Source organism: Notolabrus celidotus, chromosome 11 (assembly GCF_009762535.1).
Source record: "Notolabrus celidotus isolate fNotCel1 chromosome 11, fNotCel1.pri, whole genome shotgun sequence".
Classification (NCBI taxonomy): domain Eukaryota; kingdom Metazoa; phylum Chordata; class Actinopteri; order Labriformes; family Labridae; genus Notolabrus; species Notolabrus celidotus.
Window position 1 is genome coordinate 27,523,190 of NC_048282.1, and position 27,536 is coordinate 27,550,725.

Genomic DNA, 27,536 nt, shown 5'->3' on the forward strand with positions numbered 1-27,536 from the left:
TAAATAATACATTTAAATGAAGGAGGGGAATTATATAACCAACTTTGGTTTAAGATTATAGCTGAGAGAGATTTAAGTCAAGTCAAGTCAAGTCAAACTTTATTTATATAGCACCTTTTAAAAGAACCGCAGTTGACCAAAGTGCTGTACAAGCTTAGAAACACAATCAATAAAAACAAATAGTTAAAATAATTTAAAAATGTAATAAAAAAAGCTGTGTGGGCATGACCTATGTATTATTATTATTATTATTATTATTATTATTATTATTATTATTATTATTAGTAGTAGTAGTGATAATAATAATAATAATAATAATAATAATAATAATAATAATAATAATAATAATAATAATAACATATTAAATACGAAATCTAATCTAAACATCAAATATGACTGCTCAATTCAGGAGGGATCATCTTGTCCAAATCCAAACACTGCAGCTCTGTGGTGCTTTATTCATGCACAACTATTATTTAAGCTAAATGTTAACACCATCATGGTGGCACACTCTTAATGACTCATTTTATCATGCTTTTTTATTATAGCTGTCAACATTAGCTAATTATCACAAACACAAATTAGAGTTTTATTACTATCATTATCTGAATCCAATTTATTTTAATGGGATTCAATCATTATAGTGCTGGAGGTTGCAAAATTCTTCATCCTCTGGGGACCATGAATGTCTGGTAGGTCTCATGGTGGCAAACCAACTAAAAGAACATCACCTATTGCCATCCCCAGAGTCCAGCAAAGTTACAAACTAAAACATCAAACTTGAATTTCTACCTGCTAACTCAGTGAAACTCCTTGGACACAGAGTGATAGGACTTGGCATTTCACATCAAACAGTCTCTCTTCCTACACTCTCTCTCTCTTCCCTGCACAGAGTCTCTCCTGCTTTGCCTCTCTGCCTTATTGTGACCTCAAATGTCTTCTTGCAGTAGGCAAGTCTTGAAGTGTTCTGCTGATGGTTCTTTCAAAGTGCTGCAACAGCTTCTGAAATACAATCTAAGACAGTAGGTAATTTGATAGTAGTCGTTCCTGATTTAAGCAGCGACAAGAGGCAGAAAAACATCATCTAATGAACTGCTCAGGCAGATCAATCAATGAGCTGTAGCACTGATGACATGACTCACTGTCTCTCTAACCTTGTTTACAACTATTACTACAAATTAAGCATTGTGCAGACATGAATGAAGCATCGCTCTATTACTACACAGCCTCTTTTTATTTAGATCACTTCACTGAGGTAACTGACAGCTGAAGGAGTTTCATCTCTTGGATGGCCATGAAAATCTGTGTCGAACCACGAGTACAGAAACTACCACCATTAGCGAAGGCCATGAATAAATCGAGTTATCTGGCGATAGTTAAATATATAAAGCTTGAAGGGGTTGCATTTAAGAGAAAGAAATCAAGCATCACAGTGAGAAACAGCCAATCACAGAACTTTAAATTCTGTCTGCATTGCTTGTGAAGGGTTGAATATATGCAAAGACATTTTCAATACATTACACACAGTACAGAGAGCGCTAATGCTAGGGGATACTGATTTCTGTTACCCATTTTAGCATGAATCTTGGGAGCAAAATGTCCATTGGTTGGCCTGTCCATTTCTTTAGAACTGCTTGAAAGACTGCAACAACTATTGCACACATTGTACAGACATTCATGGTCCACAGAGCATGAATCTAACTCAGTTAAGTGGTTGGATTTCCCTCTAGCACCACGATGAGATAGATATTTGAACAGATCGGCAACAATATTGGTACAAGTACTCATGTCCCTAACAGGATGTTATGACCAAGTTGTATTCTTTTCTGATGTTTGATTTAGTAGCATCATCATGTCACGTGTTAACCTTGTCGATTACCAAAAAAGGCAAAACTAACATCACCATTAGGGGTCAACTGGTTATTGGCTTGTCCTGCCAACAACTGCATCTACTTTTACTTAAGCGAAAAAATCTGAGCACTTGTAGGACTGTTAAAACAAACATGAACTGTGGCTCAATGGGTAGAGTCGGCCATCTATCAATAGGAAGGTTGGGAGTTCGATCCCATTCCCAGCTACTGTAGTCACATGCCGAAGTGTCCTTGGGCAAGACACTGAACCCCAAATTGCTCCCGGTGTTGTTCACTCAGTGTATGAATGAGATTAGCTAATACTCATGGTCCCTTAATATATAGCAGCCTCTAGTGTAAATGGGTGAATGGGACACGTAGTGTAACAGCGCTTTGAGTGGTCAGAAAGAAAAGAAAAGTGCTTTATAAGAACAAGTCTTTAAAAGGTTTCAGAGATAAACACTCATCTTTATTGCTGTTGCACATATTCATTTATAGTAATTATTAAGAGGTGCCTTTATTCGACATAACAGCTGAAGACAGACAGGAAATGTGGGGAGAGAGTGGGGGCAGACATGCAGGAAATGGTTGCAGCTGGGAATCGAACCGGCGACCCCTGCGACGAGGACTGTAGCCTCTGTATGTGGGGCGCTTAGACCGCTAGGCCACGAGCGCCCCAAAATTTGAAATTTTGACTGAAAGATTTCATTTTTCTGTGAACAACTAATAATCAGCATCAGAATCAGCCCTGAAAAAAGAATATCAGTCAACCCCTAATCACCATTATTTTCATTGTCCTTATTAATAAATGGTAAAACCTTTGAATATGAAACTAAGACGCTAAAGATGGTGATCATTAACCTTGCAAAAAACAACAAGCTTTAAAGTAGCATGTTAACACAATGACCTTAGCATTAAGCTCACACAAAATAAAGCCACAAGCATGTCTTGTTTAGAAACTGATCAGTCTGTAAATGTGTTTGATTCCTCCACAGTTCCAACAGATATCCCATTGAACCAACCCTGCTCAACACTTTGTGTAGATTTAGACCAAAGATCCCTCTTGAAGAAAAGGTAAACAGAGAAAACCCCAGACAGCTGTAAACAAACAGAGGGACACAAACAGAGAGACTGTCTGAATGTTCTGGCTCTATCCTTCCTCCGTTTTTTCTCTTCATTGGGAACATACATTTTACACAGGACTTATAAGCACAAACACACACACACACACACACACACACACACACACACACACACACACACACACACACACACACACACACACACACACACACACACACACACACTAACACACACTAACATACACACACACACACACTTGCGTCTGAGTTGTGATTCAACACAGCGTCCTGCACGCTGCTGCAGTGCTTACGTAACTATCCGGCTCTAGCCACAAGCCTCTTGGTGACAGTGAGGAAAAGACAGGGGGAAAAAAACAGCCAGGGGAGGGCAGAGAGGAGCAGAAGAAGGGGAGACAGACATATTGTGATGGCTGCTGATGAAGGAATGAACTGCAGACATGCAGCAGCGGCTGTGTGATGGAGCAGGGAGGATGGAGACACTGGTTCCAGTCCAGTTTTTCCTGATGCCCAGGCAGACAGAGAGAACAGAGGGAGAAGAAGCAGGGAGAAAAATGAGCAAGGCAACCGTCAATCTGGGAATGTTGCTCTCCAAACACATTGGCTCCTTGCCTTCTTCCCGTTCAGCTGCCTGATGCTGCACTGAATACTGATTGGCTGCCTTGAAACACAGCGCCTGTCTGTGTTTGTGTGAATTTATGAGGTATGAAGAGAGGAAGGGGGATCATTGAAAAGGAGAGACGACTGAATATTATGAATAAAATGGGGAAACGTATTGAAATATTCCAATCAAATCAACTTCTGAGCAAATCTGAAGCTCATTCATGACATCCTTTATATGTAACTGCTCTCATAGCTAATCTTAAAGCCTTAAAGCCTTTAAAAACTTGCTGTTCCAGGTGACAAAAATGTGTCTTTGCTTTAGTTTGAATTGAGATGAAAGACAGGAAGTGTTGTTCACACAGCCAAATGAAAATCTCACACTACAAGTTGCATATTTTTTTCCTGAATGGATGAAAAATTTTACAAAAAAGGGACCAAGAGTTCACCATCACCATCTTTGTTCGTCATGTTTTCATCAGGAGCATGCCCAGATTTTTTTGACTGACTGGGATGGCCAAACTGGGGCACTGACTTTTGCAGGGGTGGCATGAAGTACTTTAAATGTGCACATACACAAAAATGAATATCATCTATTTACCCTCTCTATCTCCTACTTAAAGATGGAGATTACAAGCTAAAAAATATTTTCTTCTTCTCTAACTCTCTCTTCAAACTTCTATGGAGCACTTGAGGAAATTGCTGCAGTTGCTACCACCAAAATCTAACAATGAGATCTGTTGCTAGAACAATGGAGCTGATACTAAAGCAGCTTATGGTCACAGGTCTTGGGTTTGTTTGATTGTTTGTATTTACCTGAAGTAACCCTGAGCTGTTGTTTGTTTTTCATAAATAATAGCCTTATGACTCCTTGTTACACCCTGCACTGAAGACATGACTCACATTTGTTCTAGACATGTTTACCATCAGCCTTTGTTTGCACCACTTGTTTGCTCTTGGATAAAGTCCTGCTACAGAAACCGGCATGCTTGTATGACCAGCGTCAGACCAGCTGATAGCTTCTAGGATTGCAATTCCCCCTTTTGCTCTTCACACAGACTGTTTTCTTGCATGGTCAAAAGAGTGGACCAGAAACACATCTGACCAGCACAGACTTGAATTGAATCCAGCTGCTTCAACCCAGGCAAGCTGCTGGACCTGACTCTCACGAGGATGAACGTTAAATGACTTCTCCATCTTCATGGCCTTAGGCTGGATGACGACCAACATAAATCAGCATCAGACCAGCTGATGGCTACAAGAATGCTTTTTTTCCTTTTGCATTCAAGAAGACAGTCTTCCTGCATCATAAAATCACCACTGAAGTGCAAGTGTACAGTTACAAAATGCCTACAAACCAACCAGGACACTTCCAAAAAATGGTGTCTCTAGCCTCTCTGGTGGCCAAATTATGCAATTGATCAGCATCTGACCAGCTAGACCAGCATGAGTGCAGCAAAGACCAATGAAGACCAGCATAAACCAGCATCAGACCAGCTGATTGCTTCAAGGATTACATTATGCCCTTTTGCTTTGCATCAGACCAGCATGGAGCAGCATCAGACCAGCATAGACCAGCTGATTGCTTCCAGGATTGCATTGTCCCCCTTCCTCTCTTCGCCCTCTTCAAACACTGTTTTGTTGTTTCGTCCAATGATTGCTGAAGGGCAAGAGGACAGATGCAATATGTCTACAAAGGAAAATCAGAGCATCTCCAAACAGAGGTAGGTCCAGACTTTTCAGAGGTGGCAGGAAGTAATGTATATGTGGAGACTGAATAGCGTTTATTTACTCCTCTATCTCCACTAATCATATCCATTTTAACTACTTACATTAATGTAACCAGAAGATGTTATAATCCTGTTTTTTTCCCTAAAAAAGTGACATAACAGAGTTAAAACATGTGAAAACATCACAATTTAAAGCATTGAAGCCGGGGTTGGTAGTCAGATTTAGATACACTTTTTGTTATACTGGTTAAAATTATTTTTATGTCCTGTTAGACGGAGTCCTGAGGAAATGCTACATTCAAATTCATGCTAGTTTTCCGTCACTACCAAGCTTTAACAAAAGGAAATTTAGTTTTAATTTTGAGATTTTGGGAGTGGCGACTAAGGTTGCCTAACACACTTCAAGGAGGGCCATTGCCACTCCTCGCCATCCTCTGGACCCGCCCCTGGCTAGCATGCTAAAACTTTCCATTGGCGCCATACCTAAAATGATGCTGAGACAGATGGGAATGCCATTTGTTTGGAAGTTCTTTGATAAATTGGTACATTGTCTCAAATAACGTTGAAGAAACAAAGAGGATTACCAATTCATCCTCAGGAGAACATGAATCTGTGTAACTGATTTTAGGTCATCCATCCAATACCCTAATTCGGTTTTCATTCAAAAACACAAATGTCAAACTCATATTGATGCTCTGAGAAAAGTCAGGGGCTCACCAAAGCTAGCATAGTTAATCCTCTTGGGACCATGAATGTAAGCCCCCAATCCAATGAACAGCTGACTATCATTACCATCCATACAGCCAGAACACCATCAAGCCTATATGTGCCCATGCATGTAAACTCTCATGTTTCTTTAATACTGCAAACCACCATAGTAACAAGCTATCTCCCTATAGAAGCAGCCAACACACTAATGAATAAAACAGTAAAATGATTTGTTGGAGAAAGTGGTAATGCAGTGAACATCTCAGGTTTATTATGATAATGACTACAAGAAACTGAGAGGAGATTACAAGCAACAACTACAGAGATACGCCAAGTGAATGACCAGACTATAATCATCTTACATACCTATTTATACCCACCTCTAATACCCAGAAGCCATTTAGGTAGAGTAACCGGCTGATTACACTTGGACTCGCAACTGGACCACGGACTTATTAACACTGAAAGTCAGCTCACACGAACCAAGCAATTAGACTCCTCGAAGACATAACTCAGGCCTTAAAAGAAAAAGCTTGATCGGACTTTAACATTGAAAGGAAATGACAGCATCAAAAATATCTGTTTGATTTTTATTTTTACATATCATACTTCAAATTGGCACATGTACTACATGTTGTGTTGATTTGAAGCAGTGTTCCTAACAGAAGCCAGTTTGGCTGTGAAAGTGATGGATGGATGAATCTGCCCAATCACCAGCCAAACTAGCGCTGGTGGTTGTTAAATAAAGACAGACGAAAATAAATACGTGTGGTGTGAATGTTTCCATGTAAACACTCAGTTTGGGAAACCTCCCCCATTGGCAAAAGGAGGGAGCAGTGAAGAACTCTAAGTGTGACTTTAGGAAATCAGAACATCACAAACCTAGTTTCAGAATTTTTGTGCAACATGGTGCAAAGAAGGACATAGTGCAGCAGAGTGTGAATCTTAAAATGTGGTGAGTTTAATTCGACCGCGTGCTTTCTAACGCTGCTGTGAGGACACTTCTGTTTGTGTTGGTTGTGGTGACCCCTGTGGACGAGGTGGTACATAGTATTTCTGAGTTTATCCATCATAAGTAAGTTATGTGTTCTGATGAAAGAATCTCTCCTCTCCTTTCAACTGTCCAACTTATTGCTCACTGTGAAACTTTGCCATAAATAAAGATTCACCCGGTGGTAGGACATTACAAAAATGGAAATAACTATAGAAATAATGAAACTTCTCGCCAATGATCATTTAGGATGTACACATTCAGTCAACCTAACAATAAATGTTGTCTCCCTTGCTAGTCAGCACCAGATTTATAGTTTATAGATTTATAGATTTATAGTTTAAATGCAGCCACTCGCCACTAGCCAGGACTGTAGGTAGCTCCACTTAATAGCTACTGCCATGATGCAATGATGCTTTACTACTACCCGGATGTAAACAAGCACAACAATGACCATGGTTTTGGCTGTATTTGGATATGGAATATGTAGCTCTAGGGAAAGATCAGTCAGGAAGACTATAAAAGCAATCACAGCAGTTGTTTAACCCTCCTCTACCTCGTTCAATAGCTCACCCGCTTCCAGCTGCACGCTCCAGAGCTGTCATTGGTTAATCAGTGGTGGCTGTCAACCAATAGCTCAGTGGCACACCCTTATTGTCAGCCTATCAACTTTCTGCTGTCTTTTTAAATGTGTCTCTCTCACCAGCTAGATCCTTCTTGCATTGATGGTGCGCACCCCTCCACCTCCCCATCTCCACCTGGTCTTCGCAAAGTCTTCAATTCTTGGAATTCATCAACCACCACCAGTGTCTGGACTCTAGGAGGATTTCTTCTGCTGCCAAATTCACTAATCCTACGCTCGCAAAATTATCCCCATAGAGTCCTTATGCCAAAGATTTCTGTCAAGTTTCATTATTCATTAATTTGTAATAAATAACCTTTAATCTTCAAACTGTGTCTCTCCTGATTGAAATGGAGATGAAGTTGTATGCAGGATGTGTCTGGTTCACAAGAGCAATTTGCAACCAGCACAAGAATGGGAAATTAACCTGCAAGAAAGGCCCAAGCCTGGTGGTGCTAGCTGTACTAATGTTAGTCATACTCTGTAAACTAATTTGACATTGCTTACCCACAGACTCAGTAATCCATTATTTAGCCATGATTTCTGAGCACTGTTTTACTTTGGACAGGTCAGTTCGTTGGATTTCAAATTTATGTTTAACAATTAGGAAACTAGCCTCTCCTTTATGGTTGTGTTTGTTTTATAGGTCATATAAATGCATCTGTATACATTGTACTCTGTTTCATTAGCAGTTAAAATCTCTTCACAGTATCTGTAAATAACACTAAGTTGCAACCAGAGCAGTTCTCACACATTGATTCTTCTTACTTTCCCCTAATGGTGTTGTATTTCATGTAAAGATTATTATAACTGTTGAGTATTATCACCTCAGAGCCTGGCTTCTGGATGTACTACTTTCCCTTGAAATTACCATGACTCAGTGGAAATATCTCTAAAATGTGACTCAGCTCTTTCTTGCACAGGAAAGAAAACTAGAGGAAAACTCTTTCCAGCGTTTCAAAAAATAAGTAGGATAAGTTGCCTCATTAAAAGAAAAGGGCGTGTAGTTTTTATTTTCAAATTGTGATGCATGCAAAGTTGAGTTGAAAAAAGTGCAAAAGGATATGACTTTTTTGACACCAAGGTGACGTGTTGAAAATATGCAAACTACAGCATTCATAGAAACTGACATTGATTTTTATTGCTCCGAATGGTTAGAGTACCTTTGCAGCAATCCTGTGCCCAGCAGTACAGAGCTGGGCTTCAGTGTTTGTACACCAGCTTGCTGCTTCAAACTTGCTGACCAGCATTTATTGTAGCTAAACACTGACTTCTGATTGGTAAATTCCTACGAACCCAATCTTTCCTTTAGGTTCATAATAACCTTTGATAATTATTTGTTTATCTACAGTGTAAACAAACAGGCTGTATTCTTCTCACCCGGCTCACTCCTAATCCAAACAACGGATCCCAGAGGAAGCTGCTATTAACCTGGGCAATCATGTTCTGACAATGAGCCCTCCCGAATATACAAACACCAGTCTGTGTTCATCAAACAGCTGCTTACCTCCCTGCTGCAGCACGCTTCTATTAGAATGTACCCAAGACAAAGAGATCACAGGCGGAAATCAATAATCACTCCTGAGTTATCATTCCTCCCGGTGAGACGCACAGCTTCTGTCAGTGAGGCAATAAAAGAAAAATCCCCTCTACAACCAGATAACTTATGACAAGGATATCAAGATTATTGTTACCCAAAGACACAGCTGATCAGGGAGTGTTGCTGACTGCAGCTTCGAGAGCTGAAACACATCCCTACATTAGCATTGTAATCCTACACGTCATATTAATCATGCAGAGCACACTCATGCAGAGTAGAAGACATAAAGGAGATTTGAATATAAAAGCCTAAATAAGAGACACAAATGCCCTTCCTGTCTCGAGGTTAGCTTATGGCAGGCCGGAACACCCTCATGAAATATTAACAGCATTGACAGAGAGCTATTAATTACCAAAAGTGGTGTGTTTAGCATAATGAATTATACAAAAGGTCCCTAAAAGGAGTCAGCGTTAAAGACTGTAATAGCCCCTTTGGTAAACCTGTGAAACTAGCATCATGCAAACAGAAAGATTTGAAGATCAGATGGCACAAAGAGGAACAACTCACCTTCTCCACCAATGGGAGGTCAGGTTTCCATAAACCTTAGAGAGAAGCTGTTGGTCCCCTGCAGGAGATCACCTGTGGAGGGGAAAGATACAACATGTTAGGGTCAGTGCTCTGAGCATCGAGGAATAAGAAGAGGAAGTGCTGCCTAATTGCTTCTAATAGAAATATAAATAGGAATGAGACAGACATTTTTAAAAAATGTGTCAAAACACCAATTATTTTTACAAAGGCAAAGATATTAAGAGATTAGCCGAATTCAATTTTGAACCATTGCAAGTAAGAAAGAAAGATTAGTAAACTCTGATGATGTGGGAAGAAGATTTAACACAATGGTTTTAATAACTCTTCATGAATAAATGAGCAGCTATTGTACATGATTTATATCCCTTAAATGGAGTGAAAGAACAATGATTTTAATGTGATTTTGTAATACATGAAACATGATGCAAGTGTGCATCCCACACCGGGCACTGAATTAAGCACATGCTCACCCACACTGCAACAACCTTCAACAGTAATGTTGCTGGTATAAGAGGGATAGATCATTTAATGGACTGAGATACAGTAGCATTTAACAAGCTTTGAATTTCACCTTAAATGAATGTAATCAAACACAAAATGTGGTTGTGTATTTTTTTCACACAACTAAGGATTCCAATGAGTGATAATCTGAAGCCCCTTAATGCTGCTATATCTATGTCCCTTAGCCAAACGGCAACCTTTGGTGTTGAAAGATGAAACCAGTGCAGAGGTTCAAAAACTTGAGTGTCCACTTAAGGCTGGCTGCAAAAGTCCAGGGAGACCACATTTCCTGCAGTATTTAACATGTTTACACCCTTTATTTATTTATTTGAACACACTGCACAGGGGTTGATTTTTTTCCTGAACCCATAGAATTGCATGATTATGACCGTGTTTGATATGACTGACAGGTGGGCACATTGTAGCTGCTAGCAGGGGGGTAAAAACCAGTCTGACTTTCACCTCTTTGCCTGTTTCTAAGTTGATTGAAAACATGATTGAGTCAGAATTTCGATTATGGCTCCTACTTCAAAAGCTTCTCCTCAAGAACTCATGGGGGAAATGATCAGTCACGCTGCATTCATGTGGTGCCGGATACATTTGAAAAACTAGTTTCTGAGGTTGGAAAATGCATGTGAACGCCTCCTGAACAAGTTGGAACATCAATTCAGAAACTCAGGAAAAAATATGGTGCCCGACTTGCTGACTTTGTATCATATTCGTCATCAACCTGGCGGCAAATTATGTTGTTAATTGAAAGTAACTTTTTATTAATTACATTTTCTGCTGAAATATATTTTGTAATATGGTGTTACCATTGGTTGTTGTCCACATAAAGTGACCCAGACTTGTTATCTATCAACATTAGTTAAAAAAAAACACTATTTACTTACTGCAGGCTTGAGGTTATGTATTTATTTCTTTATTTGTAGAGTCTACTTCTAGCTTGTTATCTATTCTGTATGCTGCTGGACCTGAGTAATGTGTTTCGTTCCTTCATGTTTTTAAATGTGATAAATAAATGAACCTTGAACCTTGAACCTTGAACCTTGTATTTAACACTTTATAACAAGTCAGGTAGATTAGTTTTAGACATATTTTAGAAGCATTCAACCCAAAAAGTCAGGTAACATTAAACCCGACTTTCTGATTTCAAAAGCACGTGAACACACCAAAGTCAAAAGAATGAATTTCCAACTTGCAGAGGAGCTCATGAATGCAGCATGAGATTGCGCCTATGTTTTGCACAGTCTATAAGCTTTACCTAAAATTGAAAGAAATGTAGTATAAATCCATTTATCTACTACTTTTATCTGCAACATAAAACAGCATGATCCATCAAACAGACATAAAACTAACTGGGATCATTTAGCAAGCACATTACCTAACACCAACATGTTACAACTTCAAGTGCTGCTGTCTCTCTTTCATAAAACTGCAAGCACACCATCTTTAGCTACAGACTCTGAATCTGTTACTCGCTTTTTTGCCCTGCTAAAATATAATAGCCTGTTTTTTTTTCAGCTGCATCGCTAGTTTGAACATAATGCTCATATGATAGTACAGCCATCTTGTCTTCTCTAAAGCACCAACACAGACTAGAATGTCAATGAGCCTATAATGACTTTAATTCAGCTCAGTGTGACGTGACTGACTCGGTTTTGTCAGCCTGTTATTTTCTTTTCCTCAGTCATGTTCAAATCAGCGTCTGTTTTGAGTCATACTGTGTGTGTCATGTGACCGAAATCTGTCTGCATGTGCAAGCTGAACCAAGCCTCTCAGTGTGTGTGTGTGTGTGTGTGTGTGTGTTTATGTGTGTGTGTGTGTGCCCGGATGTGCTCCCACACTTTATGAACAAGATATGCAGCTCAGATAACACATGGATTGACTGAGTTTTCAGGCTAAACAGCATTGAACCAGCCCACCTATCAAATGAAGGAAGCTGAGACGTGGGCTAATGCTGAGTCATGGTCACATTATGCCACCGGTGCTTTTAATGTGACCGCTTTTTAGTTCTGGAGGAAGCAGCTACCGACAGAGCTCTTATGTAGGAATCCCAGCAGGGGGTTTTACATCTATTAACAGCTTGTTACAGAAACGTATCAATCAGTAGAAAAATTAATGATCTCGATCATTTTCCAAAAGAAAAGTCCCAAAAATAATCAGATTCTGGCTTCTTTAACATGAATATTTGCAATTTTCTTCACAAATGGAATATATTTGGGTTTCACACCTTTGGATGAACAGAAACAACACATTTGAGGGATTTTAAAGGACGTTTGATATTTTTCTTCAACTTTATTGTCCAAAATATGTATCAGTTGAGATAGAGTTGATTTTAGCTGGTTTTTCATTTAAAAATTGGTCCCCATGCACACACAACGAACCACAACAAGCTCCTTAGCTTTCCAGTTAAGAAGGCAACATTACGTTATCTGTCTCTTCCTCTTCATCCCTCAGCATGTCCATGAGGAACACCCCCTCTAGTGTTCAAAGCAATGATGACCTCAAGCTGCTGTCTTCACAACATCATCATCAAGACACATTCTGCTAGTTGACCATTCACACCAGTATTGATTAAAAACGCTGTCGTTTGGCATGTTTAGGGTCCATTTTGATTCACGCAGAATATCAGAAAATCTACTGATTTAGTGTTGAGCCTCAGGTTGAGCAACAACAGCCAAATAATGAAGATTTAGAGTAGACTAACTCTGACCAGGCAACATGGACCTTGTTCATCCTGCTCAAGGAAGAAGAAACCCTCTTGTTAAATTGAAGATGAAGATGCGTTATCTATCTTTGCGCCACCTCTGTGGTGAAACTTGCATAAAATTTTAACATCATCCTCATTCTGTTTCTATTTGATGCACATGGAAAAACTAACTCTGAAATACAAAATGAGATTCTTTCTGTGCTGTCAACAACACCATGGATGCTTCTGAGCATTTCTAATATCATAAATCTTCCTCGGAGGATTGAGTCTTCCCCCTGTGTGTGAGTGTTCGCCTCCGCACACAGAGAAATGAGACACTCCGGCTGCCCTTCAGACTCTCTGTTCTTACATTGCCTCCTTTTTCACACCTTGTCAGACACCACTATCTCCCCCTTCAACCAGAGCAGCAGCAGCCTTTAACCCTTTCATCAACAAACACATTAAAAAAGGGTAAAAAAAAAAAAAAAAACACACCCTGCTGTTTCACACGTTGTCCGGTTCTTGTTCACGTGCAATGTCTCAGGGCTGGCGACAAACACCAAAGACTGACAATGTAACAACAAAGATAAAGGTCAGGAGTAAACACAGCTTTCCTACATGTGAGATGTACTGAGAGAGAAGTAAGGATCATATCTAACATGATTAACTGGGCACAGTTTTGCGGCTAAAAATGGATTTGCAGATATCAATATACTGCAGCGGTTTCTCTCTTAGGCCTCTTATTGTCTTGATGCACGCTAATAGAACAGAAAAAATCACAAACAGATAATTAATCTGATATGAACAGTGATTTTCAGATATCAGTTTTGTCTTATCACATCATTGTAAACATTCAAACTTACAGAAGAAGTAAAATCTGATCAAAAAAGGAGGATTTCTATGTTTTAAGTAACAAATCACAGTTTTATCTGGCTTGTAATGTGACTACAACGCTTGACAGATTCAGGCTACTGCACCTATTTTAGATATCTAACATTAAAAGCAGAAACGAATGACAGTTGCATGCACTTACATCTAACAAATCCTGTTAATCCTTTGTCAGTAAATATTCACATGGACAGAAAGAAACCCACATTGAAGAGGATTAAAAACAACCTAAAATCATTTAACTAAACTGCCAAAGACCCTTCATTATGTTCACCTCTGGGTCAAACAACCCGCTCCCTGTGGTAGATAAAACTCATCTCACCACCACTGTTTTCTATTTGCGGTGAAAGATAACCACAGATCAAGCCAGTGGTTGCCTGAGTGCAAATTAAATTCCTCAGCAGGGAGATGCCGCCTCGGCGTAATCAAAAACAAAACAAGTCGAGCATGGACACACACCGCAGACACAACTGTGAGTACTACAGGAAGTCGGAGAGGGCTTCCTTGTGGCTTTAGAAATAATCACAGAGCCTTAAGATTGAGATGAAGAATAGTTTGTGACTCAATTAATAATGCTATGTGTCTCATGGACACAGAAGAGTTGATAGTACACACAGATTGAAATAAAAGCACATGCAGAGGGGAAATTCTGTAGTGAGACTGAAACAAGCATTACTTCAGTATCTACTCTAAAGGCTACAGACATACATTTCTACAGTGTGAGAAAAAAACAGAGCAAACTTCTATGAATAAAAATATGGTAGAAGTTACCTGCATGTCATTTACCTGAATGAAGTTATGGAATAGGAAAAACATGGACGGGAATCAAAGAATTAGCAATACTGTAGATCTACCAAAACAATGCTTGAAGGTGAAACGTGACATTTCTACTCCCTTGGTGTCACAGATTAATTTAAGCAGAGGTGCAGCTAGAAATTTTGGGCCCCATAAAAAAACATCACATTGGGCCCCATTACTACACTACTGCAAATGTTTTAGGGCCCCCCTGTCAGTTATGGGTTGAAGAATTGTCCTAACATCCCAATATAGCGCCCCTGCAAAGTATTTCCACTGGAAAGATGCTTCCAGCCTTTGGATGCATCTGAGGATAAATCTGACAAGGGACCAAAAATCAGAAAGTTGACAGGATTACTCAAGGTATTTGTGCAAAATTTTTGATCCATAAACGTAGTTCTTTAGAATGATTTTGCTTAATTTTTTGCTTTTACCCCCATATGAATAGCAAAACACACTATTGCCTTAAAAAAAACCCAATAAATAAATGAAATTAGGGGCAGTGGTTTAGCTCAGCCAGTTAAATTGCATACTTCTTGTATAAGGGCTTCAGTCCTCAAACCAGGAAGCTGGATTCCACACCTTCCTGGGGTTAGAGAAGGCTACCTGATGACATTCAATGTCATCGCCTACATTTTCTTAATGCCACCGTCTTATCAATTTCATTAAAGGTCCTATCCCCCCCTCCCCTCATACAGTCTACTTCTGTGCTTCTTTCAGCAGATCATTTTCAATGAAACACACATTTTGCACTTTAAATACAATTTTGGACAATGAGATCCAAATCAGACATTCACAGGATAACGGTATGAATGCAAAATAAAACACTGGAAGCACACAAAAAAAAAAATATATTATGTACTTAAAAAACAAAAAAATCCTCACAGTTTTGCCTTCTATAACCCCAAGTGGCATAACAAGTACTTTTATCTCCCAGGGCACACAATGAAAAAATACAAAGGATTAGTATACACAGTGACAGTATTTTTTTGGACATTACCACTTTGCTCTGAGGATAACCACAACGACAAGATAGATAGATAGATAGATAGATAGATAGATAGATAGATAGATAGATAGATAGATAGATAGATACTCAACTCAACTTTATTTATCTATTATATATTATCTGCTTCACATAATAACAGAGACAGAAAACAACAGCAATGGTAAAATTATAAAAGGCATGATTATAGATAAAATACTTAAAAATAAAATAAAATCAATACAGTAAAATTAATAAAATCAGTAACAGTGCAAAGAAAAGTTAGAAATAAGGTAGCGTTAATAAGATCAGATGGATACAAGAAATAAATGGATAAATAAATAAATAAATAAGATAAATAAATGTTAAAGCAATGATTGAAATGATAGATAGATAGATAGATAGATAGATAGATAGATAGATAGATAGATAGATAGATAGATAGATAGATAGATAGATAGATAGATAGATAGATAGATAGCCTTCTTTCCTGGTGATGAAGAGCGAGGAGCCTTCTAATAAATAGCCTGCGCTCTTTAACTCCCCCCTTCCCCACTAAAATTGGATTACCCCCCCTGACAGTATCATCTTCATGTCCTCCCTGCAGCCTCATGTCAGCTCTCTTGGGGGCACCTTGACTGCTGACAGACACGCGCTCCAGCAAACAGTGAGTTCAGCACCGCGGACAGCTCCACAACACGCTGAGGCGGGCACGAGCGACCTGTCAGTCAAACGCTACGTCATCACTGGGATGAAAAGCTGCAAGGTTTGACGAAAAAAAAGCGCACCACATATTCATTCTCTGTGTATGGATGAGATGAGGCACCATAAAGCGAAAATGCAGCTTCTGAGAGTCGCAGCCTGCACAGCTCGGGGGTAGATTTGATGAATGATTAAAAGCGCACATGCACCTATAATCCCATGTAGAAAGGATGCTCCTCCTCTGTGCTGCTGCTGGTTTGTCAGAGAGGAAAACAATGACGCTAGAGATGGCTCCTCGCTGCGCTCTGACAACCAATTACATAACGTCAGAGCTCTCATTAACATTCACGTCCATTTCACCGAGAAACCCTCAAGAATCAGACCCCTGAATCCATACCCAGCGTCTTTCCACCATATAGAACCAAACAAATACATCGAACAGACGCGATTACAACGTATTTAAATCGACGTCTTCCACATCCCTGCTCTTGTTTACTCATACAGCGCATGAAAAGGAACATAAAATGGCAATCCTTCGCCCAGCCTTGACCACCATCTAAATTAATAGTACACTTAACATGGCAACGCTCTGATGCAATACTGACTTCCCTTACTCTCTGTGAAAAATATTCAACCAAATGCACATTACAATGCAAATGCAATCGGGAGAATCAGGGCAGTTCTGCTCATCCTGACAAATCGAAGGGCAATAGGAACAGCTGCATAGTAAAAACAACACCCTGCATCATGCTGTCATTACAACAGGAAGTAGGAACAGAAGGTTGACTGTGCAAAACCAAACCAATGGATGTCTGAAAACAGCTTCTGCAGGCGAGCACAGCGAGTAATAGTAATCCAAGATGATGCAAGATGGTCATATTCACCCTTGGCGTAAATGCAAACAGCGAGACAGCATATCAATTAAAATGACGCATGCATTATTGAAAACTGCAATATCTCAAGTATTACGAATGTGAATGTGTAGTACTTGGTCGCTCTGGCAGCCGAGAAGGGATTGGACATAATCCAGACGATGGGAAATGATGCGAGATTCCTTTATCCCCGCGTCGCCCTTCGCTGAAAGGATGCTTAGCTTCCCCTTCTCAGTGCAGCAATGTGGCTTCATCAGCACCATGCACACACACACAGACACACAGTGACTTACCTGAGATTCTGCTGCTGCTGCCGCTGCTGCTGAGGTGCACCAATACCCAACTGTCTCTGCTGCAAAGTGTTCAGTATTTCCCCCTCGCAGTGACAGAAGGTGACCCTGCGTTCTCCGCGAGACTCTGCATCCACACGATCACGATGCACGCAGCGAGGGGGAGCTCCACAGCACAGGCGCGCGTCCGGGGGGGGGGATGGCCCAGCAATTTCCCTTCAATGGACGACAGAAATGGGCTGCAGGAAACGAGTGAGACCATGAAACATGAAAGCAGGACTTTACAAACTGATCTCCCAATGTTTGCAACATGCGTTTATGGTCATTTGTGTTGCATCTGATAGTGGAGTGGGCCAGTTAATTGCATTTTTAAGGTTTCAGGAGCACAGAAGTTTTTAAAAAATAACATTTTAGTGTATTAAAAACAATCTTGCATCACTCAAATAGGCCAATTTTGAAAATAAATATGTGTTATATGTTAATGATTTATAACGGGGAGAGCCCACAAATGTGACTTCCACTTTCCAACCAATAAGAAGACAGAGGTGGTGGAAGGGGGGGCGTTACTGCTTTCATGTCAATCACGCCCACATTGCACTACACTGCAGGGGAGGGAGATGAGTGTTTTTGTCCTTTGGCTGCTGAACAGGCCCACTGATTCTGCATCTACTCTTCCAGGTAAACAAGGAAGGTTGTTTACCTGTAGGGGAAACACAAACATACAAAAAAATACTGCATTTTGAGGCAAACTTAGCTCTCAGTGGTGACATCCCAAAGTGCAGCAAACACTCAAAATCATTGCAAACAGAGGAGTGACCGAGCAGTTTGTAATGACACGACGACCACAACACCATCTGCCTTTACACCTTACCAACTGGTGACATGATAAGCCTTTGTGATAAGGTATTTGCTCCTGAAACCACTAAAGTTTGTAGGCTAGTACGTCTCTGTTAAATCAGTTGGAAATAATCTTCTTATTTTTGCAGTAGTGATTATTCCACCTCTCACAGGAGCAGAGCACCCTGCCAGAGCTGCTCAACATCTAACAGGGAGAGGGTGGAGAAGAGAGGAGGTGTTTGTTGTTGGGAGATGAGGTCAAAGGCGGAGCAAATGCCTTAATAGAAAAATAGATGGATGCTGGCTTTGGTCTGATTCAGAAGAGCAATAACTAATGATGTAACATAAGCTTTGTTTGATCACTGAAGACACAATGAGAGGTATGCATCACTGCTTTGCTGCACAGTCACTAGCATGCGTCACTGTTTACACTTATCTGCTCAGAGTCTGTTTCCAAAGCATCTCTAACCTGCATTAAATAATCTCTTTAAGATGACTCCATTCAAGTGTAAACACTGGAAACCTCCATTAGAAGTGGAGCCTAAGTAAAACCAATGGAGGCTTTTTGCTCCTTCTTCATCTTGCTGCTCCTTCAATAAGTGCACCCTCAAAGCCTCCTCCTCTCAGCTGTGGTTAAACTGTCCAGGGAAATTTAATCTCCCTGAAAGCGGTTATATCGACTGATTTTTTCCCTGTGCTGATCAAATTTCTCTTTGAATTTTCTATATTAAAGGAAACTCTGAGGAAGGAGCCTCAGGGTGTACTGATTTTGGGATCTGCTGTGTCTGGTCTGTGGTTAATACTGGACTGCACAGTACACTTTAACTGGCATATAATGTGAAGTTCTCATTAAAGAATAGTCCCTTCAAATAAATTAGCTTTACTGAATGTCTGAGGTTTGCATAGTCATCTTAAATGATACATTTTACATTGAGCAGTGCCTCTGTGGACTCGTAGGTCTTAAGTGACATCTGGTGGTGAAAGCCTGCCAGTGCAACAACACATACACATACATTGTTGTAGGAGCCATGAAGGATTCAAGTGTTTATTGTGTCTTATTTTGAGGTTTAGGGTAGTTTATTGTTTGTATATTTTTGTGGTGTTATTTTTTGTTGTTTGTTTACGATATGGTTTATTGTGGGGTCAGTTAATTAGGTTATTTACGGGTCATGTGTTAGGGGCGGGGAGATTCTGTTCATTTAGGCCAGGGGTTCCCAAACTTTTCAGCCCATGACCCCCAAAATATTGGTGCCAAAGACTTTTGACCCCACACTATCCCTCAAAGTGATTTAATGTTTAATGTTAGCTGGTCTGCAGAAAATTAGCCTACCTACATGAGCAAGTGGCTGTTTCCTGTGCCGTTATGAATTGACCTACTGCTACTAATGCTTTTGATAATTAACTGTTCACTAACCCTAAACTTAGGAGTTATCTGGCAAAATTAATGCAGAAACTCATTACGTTTTCTATTTTCAAGGTTTTATTTCAAGTTTAGCTACTATTTTTGTTGATATTTTTTACTATAATGGGTAAAATAAACTATTTTTGGATCATTTAAAAAAAAACACACACATTCTGGAAGACATCTCACAACCCCCCATTTGTGTCTCGCGACCCCCCGGGGGGTCCCGACCCACGCTATGCGAACCCAAGATTTAGGCCACCTGTTTTCTTTTGTTCTGAGGTAGAGAGAGGGGTGAGCTGGGTCTCCGTACTTTCCGTTGACCGCTTATTAGCCCTTATTTTCGCTATTTTCATTTGTGCATTTAATTATGAATTGATTATCCTTTATCGTTAATAAAAGGTTAAAATTACTTTTTTGTACATCAGTGATTTTTGCTTTTAGCGCGTCAGACACTCAACTAGGCCCAACCTCAGCCTCTCAGCAGCTTTTGGCTCTTTTTAGTCGCTACCATAGACTGTATAAAATATGGACATAGTATCCGTGACGTCATCCATCTGTTTCTGAAGCGCTGTTCTGAGGCCAACCTTACCAGGCTGTAAACATGTTTATTTCTGCTGTAAAGATCGGCTTTTTTGAATTGGTGTATATGTGGTTTCCGGTACTTCTGGTAGCCAGCCTCAAGCGGATCCTCGTTGAACTGCAGTTTTTAACACTTCTGCATTTGACTCATATTTTTAGACCGGAGGTTGCTGCTTGGTCGCTACACATGTCATGTTTCTCTTTTATTCTAATGACAGAAATTATATAATAAATAAAATACAAAAGAATATGCACACTTAAATTAGAGTGGATGCATTGCTGTCTTCTTATACATCACTTTACAGGTCATTGCACAGTGTTGGGGATTTTATTTTCTCAAATTCGATGTGATGTAAATATATTTTTATTATTTAAGAAAACATAACACCAAAACTTGTATTTGTGTTGTTTTTGGGTCTAATTCCATCAAACTAACACTATTTAAAGCATATTGTGAGTGTTAAGTACTCTGCACAGTTAAGCCTTCAGATGGAGGAAAAAGAACAATCAAAGGAGGACTGGATTAGAGGTAATGACAGAAGTCTTCTTAGAGACTAGCACACTGACGCACAATGTATCACACAAGTATCATGACCTGGCTTTCTACCTCTACTCGAGCGTTTAAATACTTGATTCTGACTGAAAATCCAGAGTGGCGATTAAAACTGCTGGTGGTAGTCGTGATATAAACATCAGTTTGGAGAGAGATTTTGAATGTCAACACTACCCCTCCCCTCTCTGCTCCCGTAACCCGCCCACAAAAGATATTTGTGTGTGTTCTATGAGGATGTAGTTGCTTCCCAGCTAATCAGGGCGACGTAGTGGGGTCGCCACCCGACCAATCAGGACAGAGGATTGGAGATTAGCTATGATTGGTCCGTCATAATGGGAACGAGGGGAATGATAACATTGCTGTATACATAGGCATTGGAAAACAGAGATTTTGCAATAGTCTCAAATTACTTCACTTACCAATGAGTACCGATGGGCATTATGACCTTTTCTCCAAACCCAGCAGAAAAAAGTAACGTATTTGACACTATCCCTACCAACAGCAGCTTTAATAAACAACCAATGCAACGCAAGGGACAACCTGATCGCACAAGCCACATCAAACAGATCCAAATATAAGAGAGTTTCGTCACATATTACTGGCACTGTAACAAAAACATGACATTCAGTCAGCATCCTGAATTGGTTTATAAAAAATAATGTCCAAAACACGTTATTTTCTGCCTCAGGCTAGTCTTGTGAAATAATGACAGTTACTGGGCAGATGTAAGAGCATCCTGAGGATCTACTGGGCCCCAAGCATCTATGACAGAGAAAGGTGAAGCAACATATATTAACCTGTATGAATAAATCATCTTTATATCAATAAAATCATATTTCAATCAATGTTTTGTGTCAACTTGTTTGCATCTGTAGTCAGTAGCCGGGCAATAAGCGATGTTAATGTATAGTGAACAGGTGGTTGGGGTCTTGCTTGCCCTGTCAGGATTCTAATATGCTACATTGTTCCAGTATTCCAGAACAGACCATTATAACTTCATAATGGAGTTCTGTTTCATGGAATGGGAGAGTTGGTTATTCTGCTTAAACATTGGACAGAAAACAACCTCTGAATACAACAACTGATACAAATCAACTTATCAAACTATACACAACTTGAACAACGTGAGACCTTCTGTAGCTTCAGGTAAAGCAAAGGTTTTGTTTCTATCTTTCTAGGTTTCAGACGTGAGGTCAAATTATGGAAAAATGTTAGTGTGGTGTAAGCTTTTAAATGTGTATATTTGACTGAGGCATTCAATTGGTAAGACTTCACAAGAAAAGAAACAGCATGGGGCTACTTGTTACCTCCACTGATCTGACTTTCCTGGTTGAACCGAGTGACAGTAAATTAGTTTACATCATGTTTCCATAATCAAGGCTGGGAATAGGTTTTCAGGTTAAAAAAATATCTTATTTTGAATAAATACCCAATTATTTTTGTGTCAGGGAATAAGGTGGATATATTCCATCTCCATAAACTCTGGGAAACCAGGGTAGACAGATACACAGTGTGGTGTGTGTGTGGGAATGTGTGTGAGGTATTACATATTGGACTTCAAACAGACTTCTAAGAGGGTGCTGCTTTGATGATTTCACACCATGGTTATTAATGGTGTAGCTGTATTTGCAGCTGTTATCATCTTAGATGTGCTTTCATTTAAAAAGAAAGTACCTCGCTCTTGAGGGAGCATCTTTAACCTAATTTGAAGTAGACTTTGTTGTTATGTAAGATTGTAAAGTTCAATATGGTCATTTTGCAGCTACTGGAGATGTAAAATACACACTTTGCTTTTTAGTTGACCTAATTGCAGCTATGGCAAAGCAACCCCTTACGAAAACTATCTCAGACAACTATAAGATAGTGAACGTGCTGGGAGAGGGGAGCTTCGGACAGGTCATGAAATGTGTCAAAGTGGACACTGAGGACATGGTGGCTGTGAAGGTTTTAAAGAAAAGACACTCTAATCACAGCCACACACGGGAGGTGAGCAACATGTTAGGATCACTAATTCATCAACTGAGTCTTCATAAAAACGCTCTGTCCCATTATGTTTCCTAAACTCATTCATCCTCAGGTGTACATGCTGGAAAAGCTCAGATGTTTGGACCTTGATAAATCCAACATCATCAGATGCCACGAGACGTTCTCCAGAAGGGGACACTCCTTCATGGTGTTCGAAATGCTCGACTTGAGCGTCTTTGATTACATCATCCAGTCAGGCAAAAGTACTCTGCCTTTGAATGGCATTAAGACCATCATCAGAGACGTAAGCATGAAAAAGAGCTGCATAAAAAGCTGAATTTGAAGCTCTGTCAGCTCATCCTTCATCATTCTGATTTCACTCACAGGTGGCCACAGCATTAAAGGCCCTCAAAGGCATGGGGTTGATCCACACAGATTTAAAACTGGACAATATCATGCTAGTGGATCATAAGAGGCAGCCTTTCAGGGTCAAGGTCATTGACTTTGGATTGACGCTTGAGAAAACTGAAGTAAAACGAGGCCTGAATGTTCAGCCTCTTTGGTACAGGTGAGACATCACAGAAGTAAATATCCATTTAGCTGAGCTTAGCCTAAGGTAGTTCAACAGAATATTGCTAAAAAAACCTGTCAGTTCAATACAGGAGCCTTTGTGCAGGTTGCTCCGACTCCCAGCACTGATTTCATGGGACTTAAAAACCCAATTCCTTACCATGTATATTCCTGTTTTCCACATTTAGGTCTCCTGAGGTCATTCTGGGTCACAGGTTTACAGGAGCCATTGACATTTGGTCTCTTGGCAATATTATGGCTGAGATGCTCCTTGGCTTTACACCTTTCCCAGGAAAGCATGCATATGATGTGGTGAGTACTCTGCGAGCTGTGTTAAGTGCAGCCACACAAAGTGTGACTGACAATGACCGAGTCTGTGCAATGAGGCTTTTAGCCTACTATAAGTGTGTGTTACAGTTAGGGTTGCCAACTTTCTCACTACTAAATAAGGGACAGGTGCACGGTGCCATAGTGGTGTGAGCATGATGTGTGAATTGAGTGTATATTCATATTCTGATTCAACTGGAAATGCAGAAAGTGTGTATATTCCCTTTAATCCTGACTGTATCATCATGTAACATTATATGAATAAACCTTAAAGAAACCACAATTTGGCTCTTTACATCAAAAAACAGGCAAAGAAAAATTTAATGCAAAAGAGTATGTAGGAGTATGACTCACTAAATGTACTTTTCCCATGGATACTTTTTGCTGCTCTTGACTGACTCAAGCAGTATTTTGTCCTTTTGCACAGCCAGAGAGAAGTCCTTACATGACAAGTCACAGTTTACAGATATTTAAAGTTCATTTTTGACCAGCTCTGTGCTGCATCTCTTTCTTGAGTCTGAGCATTTAATTGCCATCTAAGAGAAAATCCTATCCACACTTTTTTGCAGGTGTGATTGGCACATGATCTGCCACTGCTGTTTTATCTGATCTAGGATCTGTAGAGTGCAGTCTGCTGTATTTACAAGAGTTAATAGTCGGGATTTCCCGACTAATACGGGACAGTTTGCAACCCTATACAGGAGCGCGTTGCTAGCATGTTGCTGCCTAGGGGGTGTGATGATAATAACCCTGTTCACTGTCTTTGTTTAGCCTGTATGCTTGCCAACATTAACCTACTAGCATTGACACCTAATACAGGTGGAGACGCTGTCAGTTCAGCATGTATTATGTCGAAAGCCAAATTATTTCCTTCCCACTCTGAAGCCACCGTTAAAAAGACGTTGAAAACCGTTAAGAAGTGAAACTTTCTCACCGTCCATTTGTAAACTTTGATTAAACGTCTCTCTCGACTCAGAATCTTCAGGTATCGATTAAATACGTCAACACTCAGAGGTCTCTCTACCTTGGTACTCGGAGCTTCACCGCAGAAGTACCTCTTCTTCTCCTTCTTCTTCTTCTTCTTCTTCTTCTTCTTCTTCTTCTTCTTCTTTCTTCTCCTCCTCTCCTCCTCCTCCTCTTCTTTTCTTCTTCTTCTTCTCTTCTTTTTTCTTTCTTCTTCTTCTCTCCTCCTCCTTCTTCTTCTTCTTCTCCTTCTTCTCCTTCTTCTTCTCCTTCTCCTTCTTCTTCTCCTTCTTCTTCTCCTCCTCCTCCTCCTTCTTCTTCTTCTTCTTCTTCTTCTTCTTCTTCTTCTTCTCCTTCCTCTTCTCCTCCTCCTCCCCTCCTCTCCTTCTCTTCTCTTTCTTCTTCTTCTTCTCTACTTCCTTTTCTTCTCCTTCCTCTTCTCCTTCCTCCTCCTCCTCCTCCTCCTCCTTCTCCTTTTTCTTCTTCTTCTTCTTCTTCTTCTTCTTCTTCTTCTTCTGTGGAGACTTGAAATTGGGCTGTATGTGGCCCCTGAACTGAAATGAGTTGATAATGTGCAGTATTTGTGATCACTACATGAACATTGAATAAGTTTGAATTACATCTTTGCATAGATGATATTAATGGAGAATAACTTAGGAGAAATGTTGTCACAAGCATCATTCCCATCTGTCTTAAACCCTACAATAAATGAATTATAGAAAATTATAAAACAAAAATGTTTATTCATCCATGCCGAGGTCTGTCTGGTTAAAACAGACCTTGAGCATTCAGGTCTGATTTCAACCTGTTTTTAACCTAATTTTAGTGTTGAAATCATGATTCCTGCTGCTTATAGCCAGTGGTGGACAGTAACAAAGTAAATTTACTTGAGTACTGTATAGTTTTCAGGTTTTTAGTGATCAAGTCTTTATTATTACTTTAAATCAGTCCCAATAGCCTCCAGCTTTGAGATAACATTGTGATTTCATTGTGTTTCATTTTCCTCAGTTGCGTTACATTATCAACCTTTTGGGTGAACCTCCAAAAAGACTTCTGAATGGTGGGATGTCCACAAAGCTGTTCTATAAGAAAAGTCACAGGTGTTATTTCTTCACTTATTGGAAGTTCAAGGTACTGTACCACAAACTTCAAGTTTTTCATTGGGTAATTTCTGTTGGTGTGGAAGATTTTACTCTGATGAGGAGATACTTCAAGTCGATTTTGTCTTCTTTTAGAGGCCAGAGGAATATTTCATGGAAACCGGCATCAAGCCGATGGAATTGAGGAGACCAAGGTTTTTCTCTTTGGATCAACTCAAAATAGTAGGTTGCCAAGGTTATGATGCATGTAGAGAAGCATACAAGCTAACAAGGAAGTTCTTTACTTTTGTAAATTTAACCCATTTTTCTGAAATATAGTTGGATAAAGAAAACACAGCAGATGCTGATGAAAGGAGTGACTGTGTTGAGCTTTTGAAGAAAATGCTTCAGGTGGATCCTAGGAAAAGGATTACCCCAAATAAAATCCTGGTTGACCCGTTCATAACATTGACCCATGTCAGGCCATATAAAAACTGTGGGTAAGTATGTCTATATCATTAACAGCAAAAACAAACTTTGGAAAAGGAAATAAACTACATTTATAAAGACCCCTGCTCCAAAAAAGTTGTATGCTGCATAAAATGTTTATAAAAAATTGAAACTTTTAAGTATAAATAGTGCAAAAAAAATGAACATCTTATTTTGAACTGAAAAGTGCATTGTTTATGAACGATATATGCATATTTTGAATATGATGCAAGCAACATATTATAAAAAATAGTTGGTTTTAAATGATTTGCAAACTGATTTGCAGATTGTTTTTAATAACATTTTATGCAGTGTTCCGACTTGTTTTTGGCATGTGAGTCATCGTACGCTCAAATATTTTACAGTATTCCGATATTTGCAACTCTTGCAGCCCATTATTTCCATAGCTATTAAACTAGGCAACAAATGATAACTGTTTCCAATAGATCTCCATCCTTGCTCTCAATTATTTTATTTCACTGTTCTTTATTTCTTGTAACACCCACGACAACTCTGTGTGTTTGTTGTGTAGTCCCCTGGATGTGAAGAACAAGATCACTGACAGTCTGAGGGCTACAGATGGCAGAGATGTCATATCAGATCCAAAGGCATTTATGAGAGATTATGACACAGCCAGTGATAGCAGTGTCGAAATGGATTCCATCACTAAAACCATCAAAGCAAGACTACCTGTCAAAGCTTCTGACTCTAATTTTAGTCAGGGATCCTTGTGCTCACCTGGTATTAAGATGATCTACTTTTATTTTCTTATATGTATTGTCCTTCCACTCTCTGTTCATGTTGACTCTTGAAATGAATCAAAGCACTAACTACTTTTTTAATTTGCAGATGCCCCCGACCCCAAAAAGAAGAAAAGGAAGAAAGGAATCTGGTGATTCCTGCTTACGTGAGCCTAAAATCCCTGATGTGTGATAGTCTGTGAAGATCTGTAATAAAACTCACTCTGTCAAGTTCATTTAGCCTCATCTGTTTCAGTTACACCAACTCCAATTTGGATGCACTTCAATCATTTTCATAAATGTTTCTAAGCAAGGTCATTCATCCTGTCATTTCTATTCAAAATGTTTTCTAATTAACCTCACAATGCCTGTTGCATTTTCTACTCAAGTCTCATCTACTCAAGTTGACAGGGGTTTCAGATTTCTTTTCTGGGTCAGAGGTGTTAGTCATGTACTATGTGTATATATCAGCACTAAAGAAAGTCTTATCTCATATAAGTGTGAAGAAATGATTATTCATAACAATGACAGTCCTTCTGCATGGGGTCCAGAGCCTTCAGCCACTCTGCCCTCAA

General features: G+C 39.6%; 2 protein-coding genes across 8 annotated transcripts in view; one reads left to right on the plus strand and one right to left on the minus strand.

The window, feature by feature from the left end:
• pacsin1a (protein kinase C and casein kinase substrate in neurons 1a) overlaps positions 1 to 24,808 on the minus strand; it is a 51,129-nt gene extending 26,321 nt beyond the window's left edge. The window contains exons 1-3 of one of the 6 annotated variants that reach the window (XM_034696373.1): positions 24,715 to 24,808; positions 17,458 to 17,693; positions 9,709 to 9,780 (exon numbers count right to left, since the gene is read on the minus strand). The gene's annotated coding sequence lies outside the window, so the exon portion shown is untranslated. Of the gene's footprint in view, positions 1 to 9,708; positions 9,781 to 13,417; positions 13,484 to 17,457; positions 17,856 to 24,624; positions 24,646 to 24,714 lie in introns of those variants that run through there. The other 5 variants (XM_034696374.1, XM_034696376.1, XM_034696372.1 and 2 more) reach the window with 5 other exon arrangements.
• Positions 21,858 to 27,197, plus strand: LOC117821847 (homeodomain-interacting protein kinase 1-like). Of its 2 annotated transcripts, XM_034696378.1 has the most exons (10): positions 21,858 to 21,974; positions 22,627 to 22,814; positions 22,906 to 23,097; positions 23,180 to 23,361; positions 23,552 to 23,675; positions 25,662 to 25,784; positions 25,889 to 25,975; positions 26,072 to 26,232; positions 26,754 to 26,962; positions 27,071 to 27,197. In XM_034696378.1, the coding sequence occupies exons 2-10, from the start codon at positions 22,644 to 22,646 to the stop codon at positions 27,115 to 27,117; spliced, it is 1,296 nt and encodes a 431-aa protein (XP_034552269.1). In that variant the 5' UTR covers positions 21,858 to 21,974; positions 22,627 to 22,643; the 3' UTR covers positions 27,118 to 27,197. The 2 variants fall into 2 exon arrangements, with proteins under 2 accessions (XP_034552269.1, XP_034552270.1); XM_034696379.1 differs by lacking the exon at positions 22,627 to 22,814.
• Positions 27,198 to 27,536: the final 339 nt, after the last annotated feature.